General features: G+C 36.4%; 1 protein-coding gene across 1 annotated transcript in view; it reads left to right on the top strand.

Annotated features, from left to right (window-relative positions):
• Positions 1-18134, top strand: part of SPINK5 (serine peptidase inhibitor Kazal type 5) — a 153088-nt gene that overhangs the window by 110409 nt on the left and 24545 nt on the right. Inside the window, exons 12-22 of the mRNA XM_014730588.3 lie at positions 1446-1573; positions 2807-2888; positions 4040-4167; positions 5485-5566; positions 5910-6037; positions 8370-8418; positions 10367-10494; positions 12040-12127; positions 14542-14669; positions 15330-15396; positions 17722-17849. Of these exons, the coding sequence (XP_014586074.2) occupies positions 1446-1573; positions 2807-2888; positions 4040-4167; positions 5485-5566; positions 5910-6037; positions 8370-8418; positions 10367-10494; positions 12040-12127; positions 14542-14669; positions 15330-15396; positions 17722-17849 (1136 nt within the window). The remainder of the gene's footprint in view (positions 1-1445; positions 1574-2806; positions 2889-4039; positions 4168-5484; positions 5567-5909; positions 6038-8369; positions 8419-10366; positions 10495-12039; positions 12128-14541; positions 14670-15329; positions 15397-17721; positions 17850-18134) is intronic.

Raw genomic sequence — 18134 nt, 5'->3', positions numbered from 1 at the left:
TGTCTTAATTCAATGTTTACTATGTATTCTTCAAATGAATGGTAGCTGTTTTGGCGGTTTTCATTTTGAAAGCAGTATCAGTGTAAAATTTTAATATACTTTCTTTAAAATCATACTACATTCTACTTTCTACACATCTGTTAACTAGTCATCTGCCTTTTTTCTACTGCTACCATCTTAGCTCAGATACTTAATAGCATTCCTTTGCATTGATGCATTAGCATCCTGCCTGGTCTCTATACTTCTAGCCAACATCTTCCTCGATCCTCAAGATTCAATCCGTATTCCATGTTGTTTTTATGGAGTAGGAAATATTTCCATGCACCAATGGCCTTATGAAAATCCCACATTTGAAGATATCCTAGAGTGTATTTGGACCATTTCACTCCATGAATAAACTCTATTTAACTAAGTTCTTACAGAAAGTTATCTCACCTTCTATGATGTGTAATAGTTTCATAAAATACCCCACTCCATTAGTCCACTTTCTGCCTTCATGTAGCGTCATCTTTTTGCCTAGCCCTTATTTTCAACTTCTTTCTTCCCCTCAATCCTAGGTTATGAAGTCCTTTTAATTTTAGTTCTCAAATGTCCCTCAACTATCCTTTTATCTTTCATTTCCAATTTCTTTCTTCCTTTCTCTCTCTTCCTTCTTCTCTCCCTCCCTCCCTCCCTTCTTTCCCTCCTTTCATTTTGTTCTGTAGCTGCCCTAGCTTAAGTCTCTAGACACTCAAATCCCCCACACATCTGGCTGGGTAGTTTTTCTAAAACAAAGATTGGATTATGTTCTTCTCTGCTGTAAGTATTTACTATTTCTCCATTTCCTAAGAACAAGGTCCAAATTCCTTTCAAAATTTAGTCATCTCGTTTTGACTTATCATCCAGGTCTCCTTTTCGACTAGTTTCCAAACCCTCCTATCTTTGCCCAACTAATTCTTTAGCCATTATACTCATGGCTATAATAGATTATCTCAAAATAACATGTTCTTTTATACCTCTATGTCTTTGCATATCATAATTTGTCTTGGAGGACCTTTTTGCCACATTGTTTTCCTGGACACATCCTAAAGATACAACTCAGATATAAGCTCTTCTCTGAACTTCATGAATCATTCTTTGCTTTGTGCTTATAACACTTAATTCACACCTGTGTCATATCCCTTAGCTTTTTATATTTCAATTCCTTATCTTTCCCGCTTGACTGATAAAAGAGCTAAATCACATTCATGTTTACATCCACTTAGCTTAATACATTTGTTGAATACTTAAATGGGTGAATGTTACAAGGAAAGAAATATCACAGAACTTTTGGATGTTCCTAAATCCAAAGCATTTTATTTTTTATCTTTGATTCCTCTTTTCCAATATCTTTGACAAAGAGCACCTAAAATTAATAAACAGGAAACAGATAACTATATCTAAACTGTCTCATTTTCATTACTCAGAAAATGTGCAGTGAATATCAGAATCAAGCAAAGAATGGAATACTGTTCTGTACCAGAGAAAATGACCCTATTCGTGGTCCAGATGGGAAAATGCATGGCAACTTGTGTTCCATGTGTCAAGCCTTCTAGTAAGTATAGAGTTTTAGAATATCAAGGAGAGAAGGGACCTTACAGCTTGCTTCATAGATGGGAAACTGTGGCTCAAGATAGGGAAGGGATTTGGATAAGTTACCCTGAGAATGTTAGTAATAGAGCTTGGAGTGACTACCTAGAGCTATTTATTCCAAGATGTCTGTTTTCCCTCGACCCTCATTCTCTTAATAATGGAACATCCTGACAAATATGAGCAAGGGCAAATATCAAATTCTCCCTTCTGCTGAAGCTTCATATGTTGAATCTGTTGTACAAGTTCACAGGCATCTCATCCTCCAGAGGGGATAGGGCCCAAAGTTAGCACTTCATGCAGAAATTGATTATTAAAGTTGCCCACAAAACAACCATGAACCCTTATAAAATTAGAGTAAATGTTACTTTATATAATATAACATTTCTCAATAAGTTAGAACTGAGTTTGGCTTCAAAATTTGGGGCTGCTCTTAGCTTATTTGGTTGAGATCAGATTAAGCAGTTGGCTTCATTTAGAATCTATGGCCTGTTGTTTTGATTGACAACCATGAACATATGGTTGAAATATCATCAGTTAACTGTACATACCATGCAATTCCATTGTACAAAGCAGATTTGGGCTTATTTGGTTTATCAGTGTATGGAAATTATTCGCCTTTTCCAACCCGCCCTACATTCTGTCTTTTGGATAACAAAACCGTAAGTAAGCGATACATTTAAATTGAATTAATAAAGCTAGGATGTGCATGATGTGGTAAATGGACCATAGAATGGAGGGGAGAGATCTTGGTGAGTTGCAGTTGTATCCTGAGAGCATAGCCAAAGCCCTCACTGCCTCACCTCCTCTCTGTGAAACAAGGGGACCAGTCAATGTGCTTGATTAACACCACTTTCAGCCTCCAGGTGTAATGTCACCATGGTACTATTTTTGATATCTCCTTGGTGGACATTTCATGATGTTTCTTTTCTGACGACAGACGAGAAAGGTAATTCATAGAAAGAAGGTTTTCCAGATCCACAATTACCATTTTTCTTTCAATGTTAAGCAGAAACTATAAAGAAGTTATGGAATCTTACTGTTCTGGAGGCTGTTTTGTTGCTTTCTTGGTATGTAGTGTAAAGGGACCAGGTTGCTCCTTCCTAAAGAGGGAGGATATATTAGCAATGCAAGAGTATGGATGGATCATTGCCTTTGTTTGGTCCTATGGATCCTTCTCATTTTCTCTCTCATTCAGCCAAGCAGAAGCTGAAGAAAAGAAAAAGGCTGAAGCAAAAGCAAGAAGTAAAAGAGAATCTGGAAAAGCACCCTCATATGCAGTGAGTAGTGTCCATTCAATGAGTCCTACTTGGCACTATAACTTTAACATACTTCGAAGAGTCTAAAGGCTGGAATATTGCCCCGCAAAAATCCCAAGAAAAATCTTAACTCGTCAGTCTAGAGATGACATTGAGATGAATGCTGTGAGAGACTGATCAAGTCTTGCTGCTTCAGAGACTAATCCTGTACAACAAAAGGAAGTTTGCAATCTGAAAAATTGAGTTCTCATTCTAGTTTCCTCACTTACAGACTATGCTAACTTTTGCTAACCATTTTCCAGAGACTCTACATAATATATTTTCTACATATGAATTTTTGAAATTTCATATCAGAGTTGGGATAAAAATACCTCGATTCCACACAAAAACCCATGATTTTTACCTTTGAAATGTTACAATGTCCATTTCTATAGCCTTAGATAAGTTATAACCTACTTTTTAGATGATCAGAGTCTCCTAATCTTCCCTCTGGATTCTTCTTTTTCCCTTATCCAACCATCCTCCCTAACACAGCTAGAGTAAAGTTTCAAAATATTAACCAGATCACAATACTGCTCTGCTTAAAACCCACACATAGCTTATCATCAACTGCATGATACATTTTAATATCCTTGTCTCTCTTCTTATTTGGCTCCTTACCTTCATTCAGAAATTCATGGTCTTCTTTATTCTATCTAGTTTCCTACCTGTGTCTCTCAGCTTATTTTGTTTCAACAACCTAGTATGCATATTCCCAATCCATTTCTTTCACAGAAAAATCCTATTTATTCTTCACAGCCTCACTCCAACTATTGTTGTTGCCTGACATCTTCCCTGGTTTCCACAATCAAATTTCATGGTCCCAAGCTCTGAGTTCTCAGATTTTCTTGTACCTATATGTTTGCACTTATTTTATTCTGTTTAGATTACAGTAGAGTTTACTTGTCTATCTCTTTTATTATATTGTGACATTCTATTACATCTTATTTGTCCTCATCTCTTAGCAAATGATGAATTTTGTGTATTGGATTGAATTTTACAGTGAGGGAAGCACAACTAAAATCCTGGGCTCAAAGAAACATAACATTAGTTTCTGCCACTGTAGATGTTTCAATCTTCTGTTTTGAATAGGAATAAAATGTATGCCCAACTTACTTTCTCTATCTCGGCAGGAGCTGTGCAGTGAATACCGTAAGTTTGTGAGGAATGGAAAACTCCCTTGTACCAGAGAGAATGACCCCATCCAAGGCCCAGATGGGAAAATGCATGGCAACACCTGCTCCATGTGTGAGGCCTTCTTGTGAGTAGCACTGCAACTGGGGAAATGAGAGAGGGTTTTCTTCTTTCTGCTTCATTTCTTTTTTTTTTTTGAGCTTTATTGTATTTTATTTCTTCAATTGCATTTGTGTCTTGTAAATGACTTTTTTAAACACATTTTTGCACAATTTTATAATTATCAAAGAATAATTCTTGCATATTAATCACTAGTTGAGTTTCTGTGGAAGGGTAAAAGATGTACAACAAGGATCTTACCCTTGCAGAGTGGGATATGAAATCACATAACAGATCACAAAGCAAACATGTCAATATGCAAAACAGTACATCTGTTCATGCACAGGACCTGGGGGAATGATTTGGAACAAGGAATGACTAGGATCTAGCGGAGTTAACTCCTCTTATGTGTCTTATCTGTTTGAACAGCATTGTTGAGGTTTTCTCTATTCCCTTGACCCCTGAATTTACCCTTCATAGTAACCAGGGCTTTTTCTCCATAGTACTAATCACAGTCTGCAGTTGGACATTTATATGTATGACTATTTGTTTAATATTTCTCTCTTCTACTAGACAATTATTGTTGTTATGGAAAGGATTCTAGAAAACGTGAGCACTGAGTTCAGATTAACTTTCTGCTTAATTTCTGTCTTCAACTACAAGAGGACCACTTCAACAGGAAAATAAAAACATAGTGAGAGGAAATCTTTGATTGGAGATATATATGAAAACCGTGTCCTTTGAGGACTATGAAGGCTTGGCACACTTAGCAAGGGGAAAGTCACCATCTTGAAATGTCCAAGCAGTTTTTATTTTTAAGTATAGAAACAAGACTAGTTCTAAGTTGTCTCCATGAGTGAAAGTGGGCCAATGAGTGAAAGGCTCTAAAGACAGGTTCTGGCTCAATGCCAGGAAGAAGTTTCTAAGAGTTTGAGGACTTCAAGGATGGAAGGACCTACCATGGAGTTTAAGGATGATATAGGTAGACAATTTCATGGTGGATGAAAGCAGAGCTAGACAGCAATCAGAGATACAGTTGTGAGTACAGGGAGTTTAGAAAACTGCCTCTGGATAAGGGTTTAAATCCTTAGTCTGCACTAATTAGCTCTGTATTCTTGGGCAAGTTATGCATACTATCTGTCAGTTTTCTTGTCCATAAATCACGGTTTAAATAGTAGTTTTGCCTCATGCAGTTGTGAAGATTTCATAGTATGAGCGCAAGGTTAGGCTCATAGTGAAAATTTAATATATGTTAACTGTTAATAACTAAATGATATTTGAGATCACTTTCAATCTGGAGATTCTATGATTCTTACTCATCTCCTTTTTGATCGCTCTCTTTTAGCCGAGCAGAAGAAGAAGAAAAGAAAAAAAAGGAAGGTGAATCAAGAAATAAAAGACAATCTGAGAATACAGCTTCCTTTGAGGTGAGGGGACCCTCTCCAGCAAGTCAGAGACGTATGGACCTGGGATCTGTAGATGGCATTCAGGGAACCCATAAGTTTCCTGAAACTGTATGAAACATTTGTACAGTTTGTTTGTGTATGTGTTTATATGTGTGCATGTATACATGTACATATGTGACCATTTCTAGGTCGAGAGTCCATAACTTTTATCATTTAAAAATATTCATGTCTTCAACGTTAAGAATTATTCTAAAATAAGCCACTTGCTGACCTCATTTAAGGAAAAAAGTCTGAACGTTAGTTATTTTTGCATTCTGATCCAACCTGTGTTCAATATCTTGAACTTCCCTCCATCACTTCACAGGAGTTGTGCAGTGAATACCGCAAATCTAGGAAGGATGGACGTCTTCTTTGCACTAGAGAGAACGACCCCATCAAGGGCCCAGATGGAAAAATGCATGGCAATGTCTGTTCCATGTGTGAGGCCTTCTTGTGAGTAGAGTTCAGGGCTTTTGAGGGAATGGGGATAGGGAACTGCTGAGGGAAGTTTTCAAACATTTGTGAATAATGCAATTTTCTCTTCAGTGTAGCATTAAGTTTTGGGTGTCACGTTTAAACTAATTAAAAAAACAAAAAAATCAGAAAACCAAAAAGCAAGTGGAGAACTTTCAGATGATAACTATTGTGATGTAAAGAGATGTAGAATAATTTCTTTCAGGACATTTCTGAAAGAACTCAGAATCTTTTATTCAGAGAAGAGAATATTCTATGATAACCATGCTAATTGCTTTTAGTTTTCTGAAGACTTATCAGCTGAAATAGGAAATGGATGAGCTTACATGTAATTTTGGGAGTTTTTTTTTTGTTTTATTTCACTACCTTTCTTCCTACTCATTCTATGTCACCTCATGGAATAGCGTTAAAATGGATGAGAGCTATAGGGAGACAGATTTGGGCACAAGGTGAGGATGAACTTTGCCATAGTTAGAGTAGGGAAAGGCTGCTTTAGGAATAGAGATTTTGTTGTGTGGGAGTTGGATATTTATATATAGGTAACTGAATTATGACTTCAGAATAGCTGATGTGGTATGTCCCCTCAAACACGAGTCTATGATATACTTCACGTCTTTTGATCTTTGTACCAGGGGTTACTCTAATTGATTTCCTATAAGCCCAGAATCTCTGAAAGGATTCAGTCTTTCATCTTTCAGTCTTCGCTGGTAGGGAGCAATATGACCTAGCAGATTTGTCCCCTAGTGTTTGGGCCGTGGAAGCACTAAAAGTCTGTTAGGTGGAAATCAAGACAATGACCACATAATCATCACAACCCACATTTATTGAATGCATATACTTGGCATATACTTGCTAAGAGCTTTTCTACCTAATCTTATTTAATCTTCACAACAACCATATGAAATATATTCTGTATCATCACAAGTTATAGGTAAAAACGAAATAAGACTCAGAGAAGATGAGAATGATGGAAATATCAGCACAGGAAAAATGAAGAAAATGATAACGTTTATCATTGTAGGGTGTATAAAGGATATGATCATTTAGCACAGCCATTATCATCTTCCGATAGTGACATTTGCTTGTATTTAGGCTTGTTTTAATTTGTTTTTATTCTCCTCTGCATTGATCTTTCAGCAACAAGGGAGTAATTCTGCCACCTAGTGGTCAGCTCTGGGGCTCCCTCTGATAATTTTCCATTATGGAAAGAACATGCTGCTTAAATGTTTTAGTCAACTTAGACTCACAGTAAAGTTTAGATCAGTTTCCATATAAAGAAGGGTGGGAAACCACACAATTTTGGAGCTATTTTAGTTTCTCCCATCAATATAAAAATTCCTTATCAAAAAGAAAGTTTTATTACCTCATATTTTATGGATCTGTTAACAAAGTCTTAATAATTGTTCTCTCCACAGTCATTTCTTGCTCACTTTCATAGCATATGCAAATAGTCTTTTCAACTTTTAAAGAAGTTGTAATTTGATCAGCGAGCAAGTTTCATGTTCATTGGAACATATTATAACATTTTCACAAATTATTTTTTTCTGTCTCTACAATATGATTGAATTATTTGCATTATAGATCCTATTACGCCATAGATCAAGTCCACTAAACTTGATTTGCAACACTGTTAGTTATCTCAAATAGTTAAGAGCTAACCCTCACACTTCATTTCCATCACATGACTATTTTTGGAGGGCTCACTTTCAATCATGATTACAGTATTGATGATATCACTTTTATCAATCGCTTTATTATACACCAGATACTTATTCTAATTTCTTTACGTGTATCAACTCTTGTAGTGCTTGCAACAATACTATAAGAAAACTATTCTTATTTCCTCTCTTGACCCTCCCCTCCGTTTCCCCACTTAAAAATGAAGAAGACACAGAGAGGTTCAGAAACTTTCTATGTTTCCTATGCAACCTGGCTCCAAAGTCTTTCCTCTTAAACACCATGACGTCCTGCCTCCCAGAAGCCAAATATTACCATTTTTTAAAAAGCTGTTGCAGATGCAAAAGAATCAGCAAATAAAAAAGTGCTATTACATGATATTTGATGGAAAGATAAATAGATTTAATCATTAATTAAGAGATTTTCTCTTGCATATCATTCTCTTGAGGTGAGGTGAGGTGAATCATTCTAATTTATTATTCAATAAAAATACAAACTATGATGACTGGATTTTTGGAGTTGCTTGAAAATAGCCAAAGCAATAAATGACCCACTTGTGAATGGTAAGGATCTACTCTACCGTATTAAGATCTGTTTCTTCTTTTTTTCTCTTTTTTTCCCCTGTTCCTTATAGTCAACAAGAAGAAAGAGCAAGAACAAAGGCTAAAAGAGAAACTGCAAAGGTAATTTTCTCAGGAATAGCTGATGTTATGTCCTGACATTTTTTTCTCTACAATAGCATTCTAGATAACTCATTAGCGTAAATGTTTTCCTGTTCAATTTTCATGCCCGACATGAACAAAGAAAATCTTTAACTCGAAAAAAGGTCTTGATTAGAAGTTTCCTGAGTACCAATTGTATTTCATGATAACTCAAATTTTGAGGTTTGTTTCCTAAAAAGTGTAGTGTTGACTTACTTTTAAGGCATAGTCCCCATATTTTGCTTTTCTTAGATTTCTGTTGTCAGACACAGATTATTAATATTCAGTTTTACAATATACTTATTTCAATTTACACAAGTCATACCTGTATTATTCAAATAGAGAGTACAAGAACCCTATCTTTCACATTAGCGCAATTATACAAAACAAAATGCACATATATTATCATATTTGACCTTTGTCACCACTTAGCTATGGAGGCAGTACTAGTTTTCTCACTCCAGATTAATGGTTATTGTATAAAACCTTTGATTTTCTAACTATTTTTAATCTACCGTACATGCTTCTATAATTTTATGGTATTACAAGTAGCAGAGTCTGTCTGTATGTAGATGTTGAATTACTCTAATATAATAGCCATATATACGATTTATCTTTATTTATTCTATTTCCTAACAATAGCTTCCAAAGTATAAGCCTAATAATTATTTTGGGAAAGTTGACACAGTTTAAAAGCTTACTTTTAAACTGAATTTCTCAATAACTACCTTTATTTTAGCTGGAACCATCTTTTTATTGGTGATTTAGAATTGAAAACTTGTTTTGTCCATAATATCTGAACAATTGCCAAGTCCGCTTAGATTTTCCAAATGGTCCTAACACATTCCTCCTTCTCTCCACTCTTGTTGTTTATCCAGGTGTCATACTTGTTCTGTCCTCCATATCTTTATTTCAGATATATTTTTATTTCTTAGTTTGAGCATGTTTTTTTTCTCCATTCTCAGCCTTCCAGAGACAAATCAAAGTTTGGCAACATATATATATTTTGGTACATTATTTTGATGTTATTATTTTCCAGCTTTATTGAGATATAATTGACATATAACATTGTATAAGCTTAAAATGCACAATGTGTTGATTTGGTACACTTACGTATTGCAAAACAATTGCCACCATAATGTTAGCTAACATCTCTAACACCTTCATTACCTCACATAATTACTGTTTCTTTTTTGTGTTGAGAACGTTTAAGATCTACTCACTTAGCAACTTTCAAGTATATAATACAGTATTATTAATTATAATCACCATGCTTACATTAGATCCCTAAAGATTATTTACCTTATACCTGGAAATTTGTACCCTTTGACTAACATCTCCTCATTTCTCCCACCTCCAGCCCCTTGTAACCACCGCTCTACTTTTTGTTTCTATGAGCTTGGCTTTTTAAAATTCCACATATAAGGGATATCATACAGTATTTGTCTTTCTGTTTGACTTATTTCACTTAGCATAATGCCTTCAACGTCTATCTAAGTTGTCACAAATGGCAAGACTCCCGCCTCATGAAGACTCAGATTTTTCTCAGTTCCTCCAGGAAACGTCCCTTGTGGGCCTATTGAATCTCCTCACCTTTGACCTTTGGTAGCTTTTATAGACTGTGATGTACAACACAGCACAAATATATATATTTATACTAGTCTCTACCAATTTTGTCAGCCTTCCTCTGCGCCCAGATTATAAGTTCCCCCAAGGGAATGATGATAAATATTTATAGATCTAATATACTGCCAGGGTGATCCTGAGTCCATGATGGAAACTTTGTAAATACTTATTGATTTACTGGTGCATCTAATCACTTTTCTTTTTTTTCTTACTCTGCGTTACTTATTCCTCACTTTTTCCTCATACTAGACAAAGGTGCAGAAAGGATAGAAAACTGTTCTGAGAAAATATTTTCATTTTCCAGGAACTCTGCAGTGAATTTCGGAACCAAGTGAGGAACGGAATGCTCATATGCACCAGGGAGAATGATCCTGTCCGTGGCCCAGATGGCAAAGTTCATGCAAACAAATGTGCCATGTGTGCAAGTGTGTTGTGAGTATCTACCTTCATCTCTCCCACTGAAACTCTTCATTATTGATCATCCCTGAGTCTCGGTTTCTTCAGAAATGTGTGGAATATGTACCATGGATGTATGCTAGATGATTTTAAAAGTACATGGACAAGACATTAAGTAATATTGAATCACATAGTGACAATGTTATTCTCTATTCAATTATCCTTCTGTCTTCTAGTTAAGTTATGAGAAAAGTCTTAATGTAGTGCTAATATGTTTTTAACACTTGATAATCTTCATTCACAACAGAGAGCAGAAGTTTGACGATCTGGATGGTATGATCTCTTTGATCTCTCTCCCTGGCGCATTATGATTCTGTGACTATATTCAGATATTCGTTAAGGGAAAGCCAGTTAGACAGAGATCTGTGGGGACAGTATGTAAAGACTATTAAAATACCCTGAACAACAAATGGAATAGAGAGGATCATATTTATCCTTTTAGGGACGTAACCATATGCAGGTGAAATAAGTTCTTTGATAAATGGCTTAGAGTAGAGGGTGAAACCCCTAAGACACAGGTCCATGAAATAGGTGCTTATTAAAGTGTTTTCTTGTTAAGCCAGGTCTGGAGCCTTCTAGGCCATTGTTTGCTGAGCAGCATCAGAGCTCCCCTGCATTTGGCAATATAGGAGTCATTGATTATTACCACCTCTGGTTCTCCTCCTTCTTAGACTCCTAATCCCCTGCCAAGCCTCATGCTAAAATAAATGTTGAGATAAATATTTAAATAATATCCATTGAAAGAGGTGTGAAGTTATTGCCCCTTAACTTTCACATGTGTTGGTCCAATCTTAAGCATATGCACACAGTTCCTTAAAGGAAAGATTGGCAAAGTAGGCCAGTAGATTTCACAGTGGCCCGAGATTCAAGATATCCGAATTCTTCTCTCACCTGCTCAATTTGCTAGTGCTATGATAATCACTAGATTAGATATGATAAATGCTAAGATTTTTTCCAGCTTTGATATGATCCACATCAGTAGAAAATGGCAAGAATGCCAGAATCTTAGGCTCATGATTGACCTAAAAAAATTTGCTTGTTCAGTCTTCTTGGACTCGAACCATTATTGTGCTCTAAAACTCAAATTTTAAAATAATATTTCAAATTTATACTTTATAGTAAAACATAGTTTATTTTGATTATGGGCCCATTGTCTGATTTCATATCACTCCTTGCTTCCATCATTGATATGGTATTTATTTAGACCAAAATTTAATTAAGGCAATTATGGCTTTTTTCAGATCATTGACTGAAGTCACTGACCTAAAGAAAAAAGATGACCCAATGATCACATACTGATAAAATGGCATGCTAGTTTTATTTTTTAAAGGTGGATTGTAAACTACTGAATTTACCTGCATTATTGGGCAAAGCAATAGAATCTCTTAGACTGGATAAATTTGTGCTAAAGATTGAGTCTGATCTTTGGTCTGGAAGATCCTCATTTTTTTTTTTTTTTAAATACATTACTAAAGAGAATGGGAAATTGTATTTAGCTTGTGTTTTCTGTTTTTATTGCAGCAAACTTGAAGAGGAAGAGAAGAAAAATAATGGCAAGGAAGAAAAGGAGAAAGTTGATGCTGAGAAAGTTAAGAGAGAAGCAGTACAGGTAGTAGTTTCAGATCGTCACAGCCATGTAAACATTTCATTTTCTCTAGGCAAGACTCATGCTGCCTCCTCCTAATTCCAGCATTCTTGGTGACTGTGCAAAAGAGAAAATGTATTTGGATTCTCGTGTATAAGAAGATCCCTTCTTTGTTCAGTTCATTCCCACTAAATCTGATCTAGGTGCTTGTGCATTAGAGAGGAGGTCAGTCATGCTTATCGCTACTGATCATGTGAGTTATATTATCCCCCAAAAAGAAGTAGGTACACATTCTTATCTTGTTATCTAAATGCAAACCAATAAAGGCTGATTTCAAATTTTGCTCCATCATTTTTTGGGCAAGGATGTTTAGCTAATAATAACAATAAATTTTTAAAACTAGGTTTCATCACAATTAATTCTCTATGAGCTTTTGGGAAAATTACGTAAGAGCATCTTTGAGCCTTGGGTTTACATTCTTTACATCTCACGTGGTAATGATGATGACAATGGTGATGGTGATGGCCTATAATTTTTCAGTTGTTACTGTATGCCACATGGTATAAAACTTTTATGACTGATCTTTTCAGTAACCATTCAAGGTAGGTATTATTGTCTGTATTTTATAGAAAAGGACTTGGAGGCTCAGAAAAGAAGTTAGGGAATATGTTACTAATTTCAGAGCTAGCAATAGGATTACAAGTTCTGGCTTTAAAGCCCATGATGCATTTTAGATTTTGTACCCAACTGCCATTTGTGACGTTCCTGCAGGCTGTGCCTCAGGTCTTCGTTGCTTCTTTCCTTTACCTTTTTCTAATTTGGGAGATCTCATTTCTCACTACTTTCCCTCCCCTCCCCTTTGCTCCCTAGAATCTACTCTCAACTCTGACAAAGTAACTATTTAAAACCATAAGGCTGATTATGCCACCCAGTGGCCTCTTATCTCACTCAGAGTAAGAAGCAAGGTCCTACTAGTGGCTCACAGTGTCATACATAATCTGACTTCTGCCACCTCTCAGACCTCGTTTCCTACTATTCTACCCATCGCTACCTTTATGCCAGCCAGACAGGTCACCTTGTTGCTTCTTGGACATGCCAAGCATTGATTCAAGTCTTCCCATCTTGTGGATTCAATAGGACTGTGGTTAAAAAACTGGACTCTGGACTCAGATTGTCAGGTTTCAAATATGGTCTCCATCTCCTTACCAGTAAGGTCAGACAGTATCATCTTTATGGCTTAGCTTCCTAATTTATAAAATAAGGATATTATTATGTATATTATTTTTATGAAGTCCCAAGGAACTCATCCATGTAGCAACAGCACAGTCCCTCGCATATCTTAAGTCCTCAATATTACACATACAGTGAACTTCACTTTCGACATGGCTTTCCTCATACTCAGTCACGAATGTATCTTCCCTCTATCTGTCAAAATCATGGCCACTTTTCTTAGCTCAGAGTAAGAATTAACTGCTCCCTAGAGATTTCTCCCATTTATACAAGACATTTAACAGCTCTATCATCTACTATGCAAGCAGTTTTCCTTTATTTGTCAATTATATCATTTGTTTTATTCTAACTTATAGATGTTTCTATGTATTTTCTTCAAAGAAACTAAAAACTCGGTATTAGGTTTTCATGGTTGCTTTAATAAATTGGTACAAACTTGGTGACTTAAAACAACACAAATTTATTATCTTTGGTTCTTAAGGTTAGAAGTATGACATGGATCTCACTGGGCTAAATGAAAGAGTTGGTAGGGCTGCATCCCTTTCTGGAATCTCTAGGGGAGAATCTGTCTCTTCGGTTTTTCTAGCTTCTGGAGGCCATCCATGTTTCTTGGCTCTTGGTCCCTTTCCATCATCTTCAAAGCCAATACCATTGCATCTCTGTCTGTTCCTCTGTAGTCACATCTCCCTCTTACTCTCTCTTCCGTCTCACTCTTCCAGTGTTAAGCACGGACCCTTGTGATAACATTGGGCACATTAGGATAATCCAGGATAATCTTCCCATCTCAAGGTCCTTAACTTAGTCATATTTGGAGAGTCCTTTTGGCCCTGTGAAGTAATATATTCATTCACAGATCCTGGGTATTAAGAATTGGACAAATTCAGGGGGTGGCTGGTATTATTCTGCCAACCACAAATTCCTTTACAAAAAGGATGATAAATTATTCTTTTTTGTATCTCTCACGGTGCCTAGCCCAGAATAATATTTGAATTAAATTGAAGATTTTCTAATGAGATAAATAACAGCAATCTTATATTCCAAATAATGTGTGACCTAGGCCTCTGAAAAGCATCTTGGCTAATATCAACCTTCTGCATCACCTTTTTGATGCATCTATTATGTTTTGTGGCATTATATCATAGGAATAATGTGGAGGAAGCTTTCCAATATTTAGTTGCCTCATTCTTAAATCCTCCCTCATTTGGCAGGAGCTCTGCAGTGAGTATCGTAACTATATGCGGAATGGACGACTTCCCTGCACCAGAGAGAATGACCCCATTGAGGGCTTAGATGGGAAAATTCATGGCAACACCTGCTCCATGTGTCAGGCCTTCTTGTGAGTAGAGCTACAGCAACTTTGCTGCTGAGTGTAAAAGAAGATAGACTGGGGTTGGGTAAGAGAGATGATATTGAAGATTTTCTCTAGGAGGTAGATAATGAAGGCTATCTTTGCATTGAGTTTGGGGATATACTGTTATAAAGCCATATGCTTAGCATATTTCTTTCTGGTGTTCTTAATGTTCTGAAAGGTACTTGAATTGCCATCAAGGGAGAACCATGTGCTAAGAAGGGCAAATTCCCCCAGAGTTAATGGCAGACAATGATTGGAATTTCTGTTCTCTGCGTATATACTAGCAAGAATAATCCAAAGATGTAATCACTTGGTGCTAACAGATTGAAAGTTTGCTAACATCTAGTCAATATTTTTAAGTATTCTGGTTGCTTTCAGGGGAATGGGACAGTATCTTTATTTTCCAAAAGAAATACAGTAGTGAAAATTTATTTATTGGTTTGCTATTGCATGTGTGTTTTATTCTTTAAGCAACATTAAAAACAAGAAGAATAATAAGGAGGGGTATGCGTTTATCATCCTACTCCCAAGCTAAGTTGGTAGAGGCATAGAAGTAAGGGAATATTTCTGTCCAGAGAGATTTCCCCTTTAGGCTAATATGTGTTGGGTGCTAGAAATGATTCTGTCCCCCTCCTTCCCTTACAGCCAGCAAGAAGCAAAAGAAAAAGAAGAAGCCAAATCCAGAGCAAAAGCTAAGAGAGAAGCTGAAAAGGTATTTGTCCTGGAAGGTTTATACCACAATGAAAGCGTGAGGTTTTGCAGTTTTTCTTTAAAAATAAATCATGGAATTACTGAAGGCCTAGGTGTGAGAACTCAAGGTTTATTTACTCCAGGAGTTGACAAAATTTTCCCAAAGGGCCAGATAGTAGATATTTTAGGTTGTGGCCATTCAGTCTCTGTCACAACTACTTGACTCTACTGCTGTAGCTATAAAGCAGCCACGGACAGTGTGTAAACAAGTGGGCGTGGCTGTGTGCCAATAAAACCTTATTTACAAAGGAAGATGGTGGGCCAGATTTGCCCCCGGGCCATAGTTTGCAAACCCCTGATTTACTCCATTTCCTTATTTTTAAATGAAGATTTAAAATCCAGAGAGAAAGCAGAACTTGCTTACAAAGGTAGTGGGAATACTGGTATCAGGATCCATATCTTAATCTTTCAAAATTCTCGCAGTTGAAAGTGGAAACAATAGAATTTAAACACAGACTTCCTGACACCAAATCTAGCATTATTCCTAACAAATTATGTAGTTTTGGATGACCACATTTGGTCAAAGCAGGTGTGTTCCTTGCTTTACCTTTAATTATTTCTGGTGCCAGCATTTTGGGGAAAAAATAGAAAAGCAACTTTCCCAAATAAATTTTTTCTCGGTTTCAAAAAGACTGATTTTCAAGTTTTGTGGTCATTTCTTTGCCCCTATCAAACACTATTGGTATGAAAAATAACCTCCAAAGAAAAGTATCACACTTGGATTCTGTACTGTTTACACTTGTGTTTCCCACAATTGTAAGTCTGAATTTAAAAACAATATGAGTAGCTCTTATGTTTCACTTTTCAACATTTGCAAGAGGAAATTCTTCAGTATGAGACAATTTGTGATTTCACCTTAGTTACCACAAACAACCTTTCCTCTCATATCATATTTCTTTTTCTAAATATGACCAGTTAAGGAATGTGGCAGTGAACTCTGAAGCAGAGCTGGGAAAAAAACTCATTCTTGTCCTCACTGAGTTTCGACTTGAACTAAAAGATACAGACAAAATCACAAATTCATTCCTAATTGCCACCAGTAATTAACTCTCTGATCTTGAGTGATTTGCTTATTCCCTCTCAATTCCTCATGTAACTCTGGAGCTAGCATTTGCTTAGTTTTTCCTAGATGTTAGTTATTATAGATTTACATACATATATTATCTCATGTTATTCTCACAACAATCCAGGACATATATTGAATATTCAATGCGTATTGGCCACTATTATTTTAACCAGGTGAACTAGATGCTATTATTATTTCCATTTAATACATGAGGGAACTGAGGCACAAAGGGACAACACCTCTGACCCAAAGTCTCTTGGTGGCAGATTGAAACTCTAACTAACAATATCATATAGCTGTCAATGTGCCACTTCTGGTCCAGCCATACCTGGAATATTATGTTGAATTCTTCAGGAAGGGGAAAGAATTCAGAATGAGAAATGGTGGAAATGATTGAAACAGAGAGACTGTGGTATCTGGGGATGTTTAGCTCTTGGAAGAGAATGTAGGGAGGTATGGGAGAAGGACAAGAAAGTTTTCTCCAAATATCTGAAGGACTGTCATGGGGAAGAAGAAAAATGGCCTCAATTTCTCTGAAGGAAGTCAAATACTTTGACTTTGCTTATGTCTGAAGGAATATACTCATCCTATTTGCAATGACATTTTAGAAAAATAAAACCCTAAGAGCAGGAATCCTATAGGATTTATTAGAGTCATTTTCCAAGATCCCCCAACGGTAGCACTATGGCTAATTTGTGGGAACTATCTAATTAGAATGAACTCTCTGGAGGGTAATGGCCTCCTTATTCCTGCAGGTGTTCCAATGCACATTAGACAGCTTCTTGACAGGCATGACCTAAAGGGGACTGAGATAGAGTATGGATGGTTGGACCAGATGAACTTTGAAGTTCTATCCAAACTTGAAATTTTTGATTCTACGACATATACAGAGTTTTTTTTAATTGTATTATAATATAATAAGGATGGATAATAAAATGCTGAGTAAGGACTGTGACCAGTCCTCAGCGAACTCACTTTGTTAAGAGATTCTTGCTTGTGTGATTGTAGGTTCAGTCTGGATTTCGAGACGAACTCTCAAAGAAAAAGAAACAGAGAGCTTTTTTTAAGTCTTGCATTCTTAGTAGTAATTGAATGAAATAATTGCCAGGAAAAAAATTCCTTGGGTCCTTTTCTCTTTTTTCCAGGAAGTTCTTAGTAGGAACCCAACAAAGCTAACTTCAAAGAAAATACTCAAGCTCTTGCCTTTTCTCCTCCCTTTAGGATGCATGCAGTGAATTTCGGAGCCTTTTGCAAAATGGAAATCTCTTCTGCACACGAGAAAATGATCCCGTGCGTGGCCCAGATGGCAAGACCCATGGCAACAAGTGTGCCATGTGTAAAGCAGTCTTGTGAGTGCACAAATGCAGCCCCTGGGTAGGCAGAGTTGGGGAGGCAAAGAGCTGGGAAGATAATATATTGTGTTTGTCCTTTCCTTATACATAAAAGCAACAAATGATTATCTGTAAAGCATTTTTAAGTGAAGCTTCCTTTAAAAAGGCTAAGATTCACTATTCCAGAAATAGATAATATATGACTAAGTTATTACATTCTTCATTAGTTGTAGGGTGGAGCCTACCAATAGATCACAACATCTTCCTTGATAAATTTATAAGTCCTTTGCTGTCAGGTGGATC

This window comes from Equus caballus, chromosome 14 (genome assembly GCF_041296265.1).
Source record: "Equus caballus isolate H_3958 breed thoroughbred chromosome 14, TB-T2T, whole genome shotgun sequence".
NCBI lineage: Eukaryota > Metazoa > Chordata > Mammalia > Perissodactyla > Equidae > Equus > Equus caballus.
Note: the sequence above shows the minus strand (reverse complement) of the source record. Positions and strands in the feature narration are given on the sequence as shown.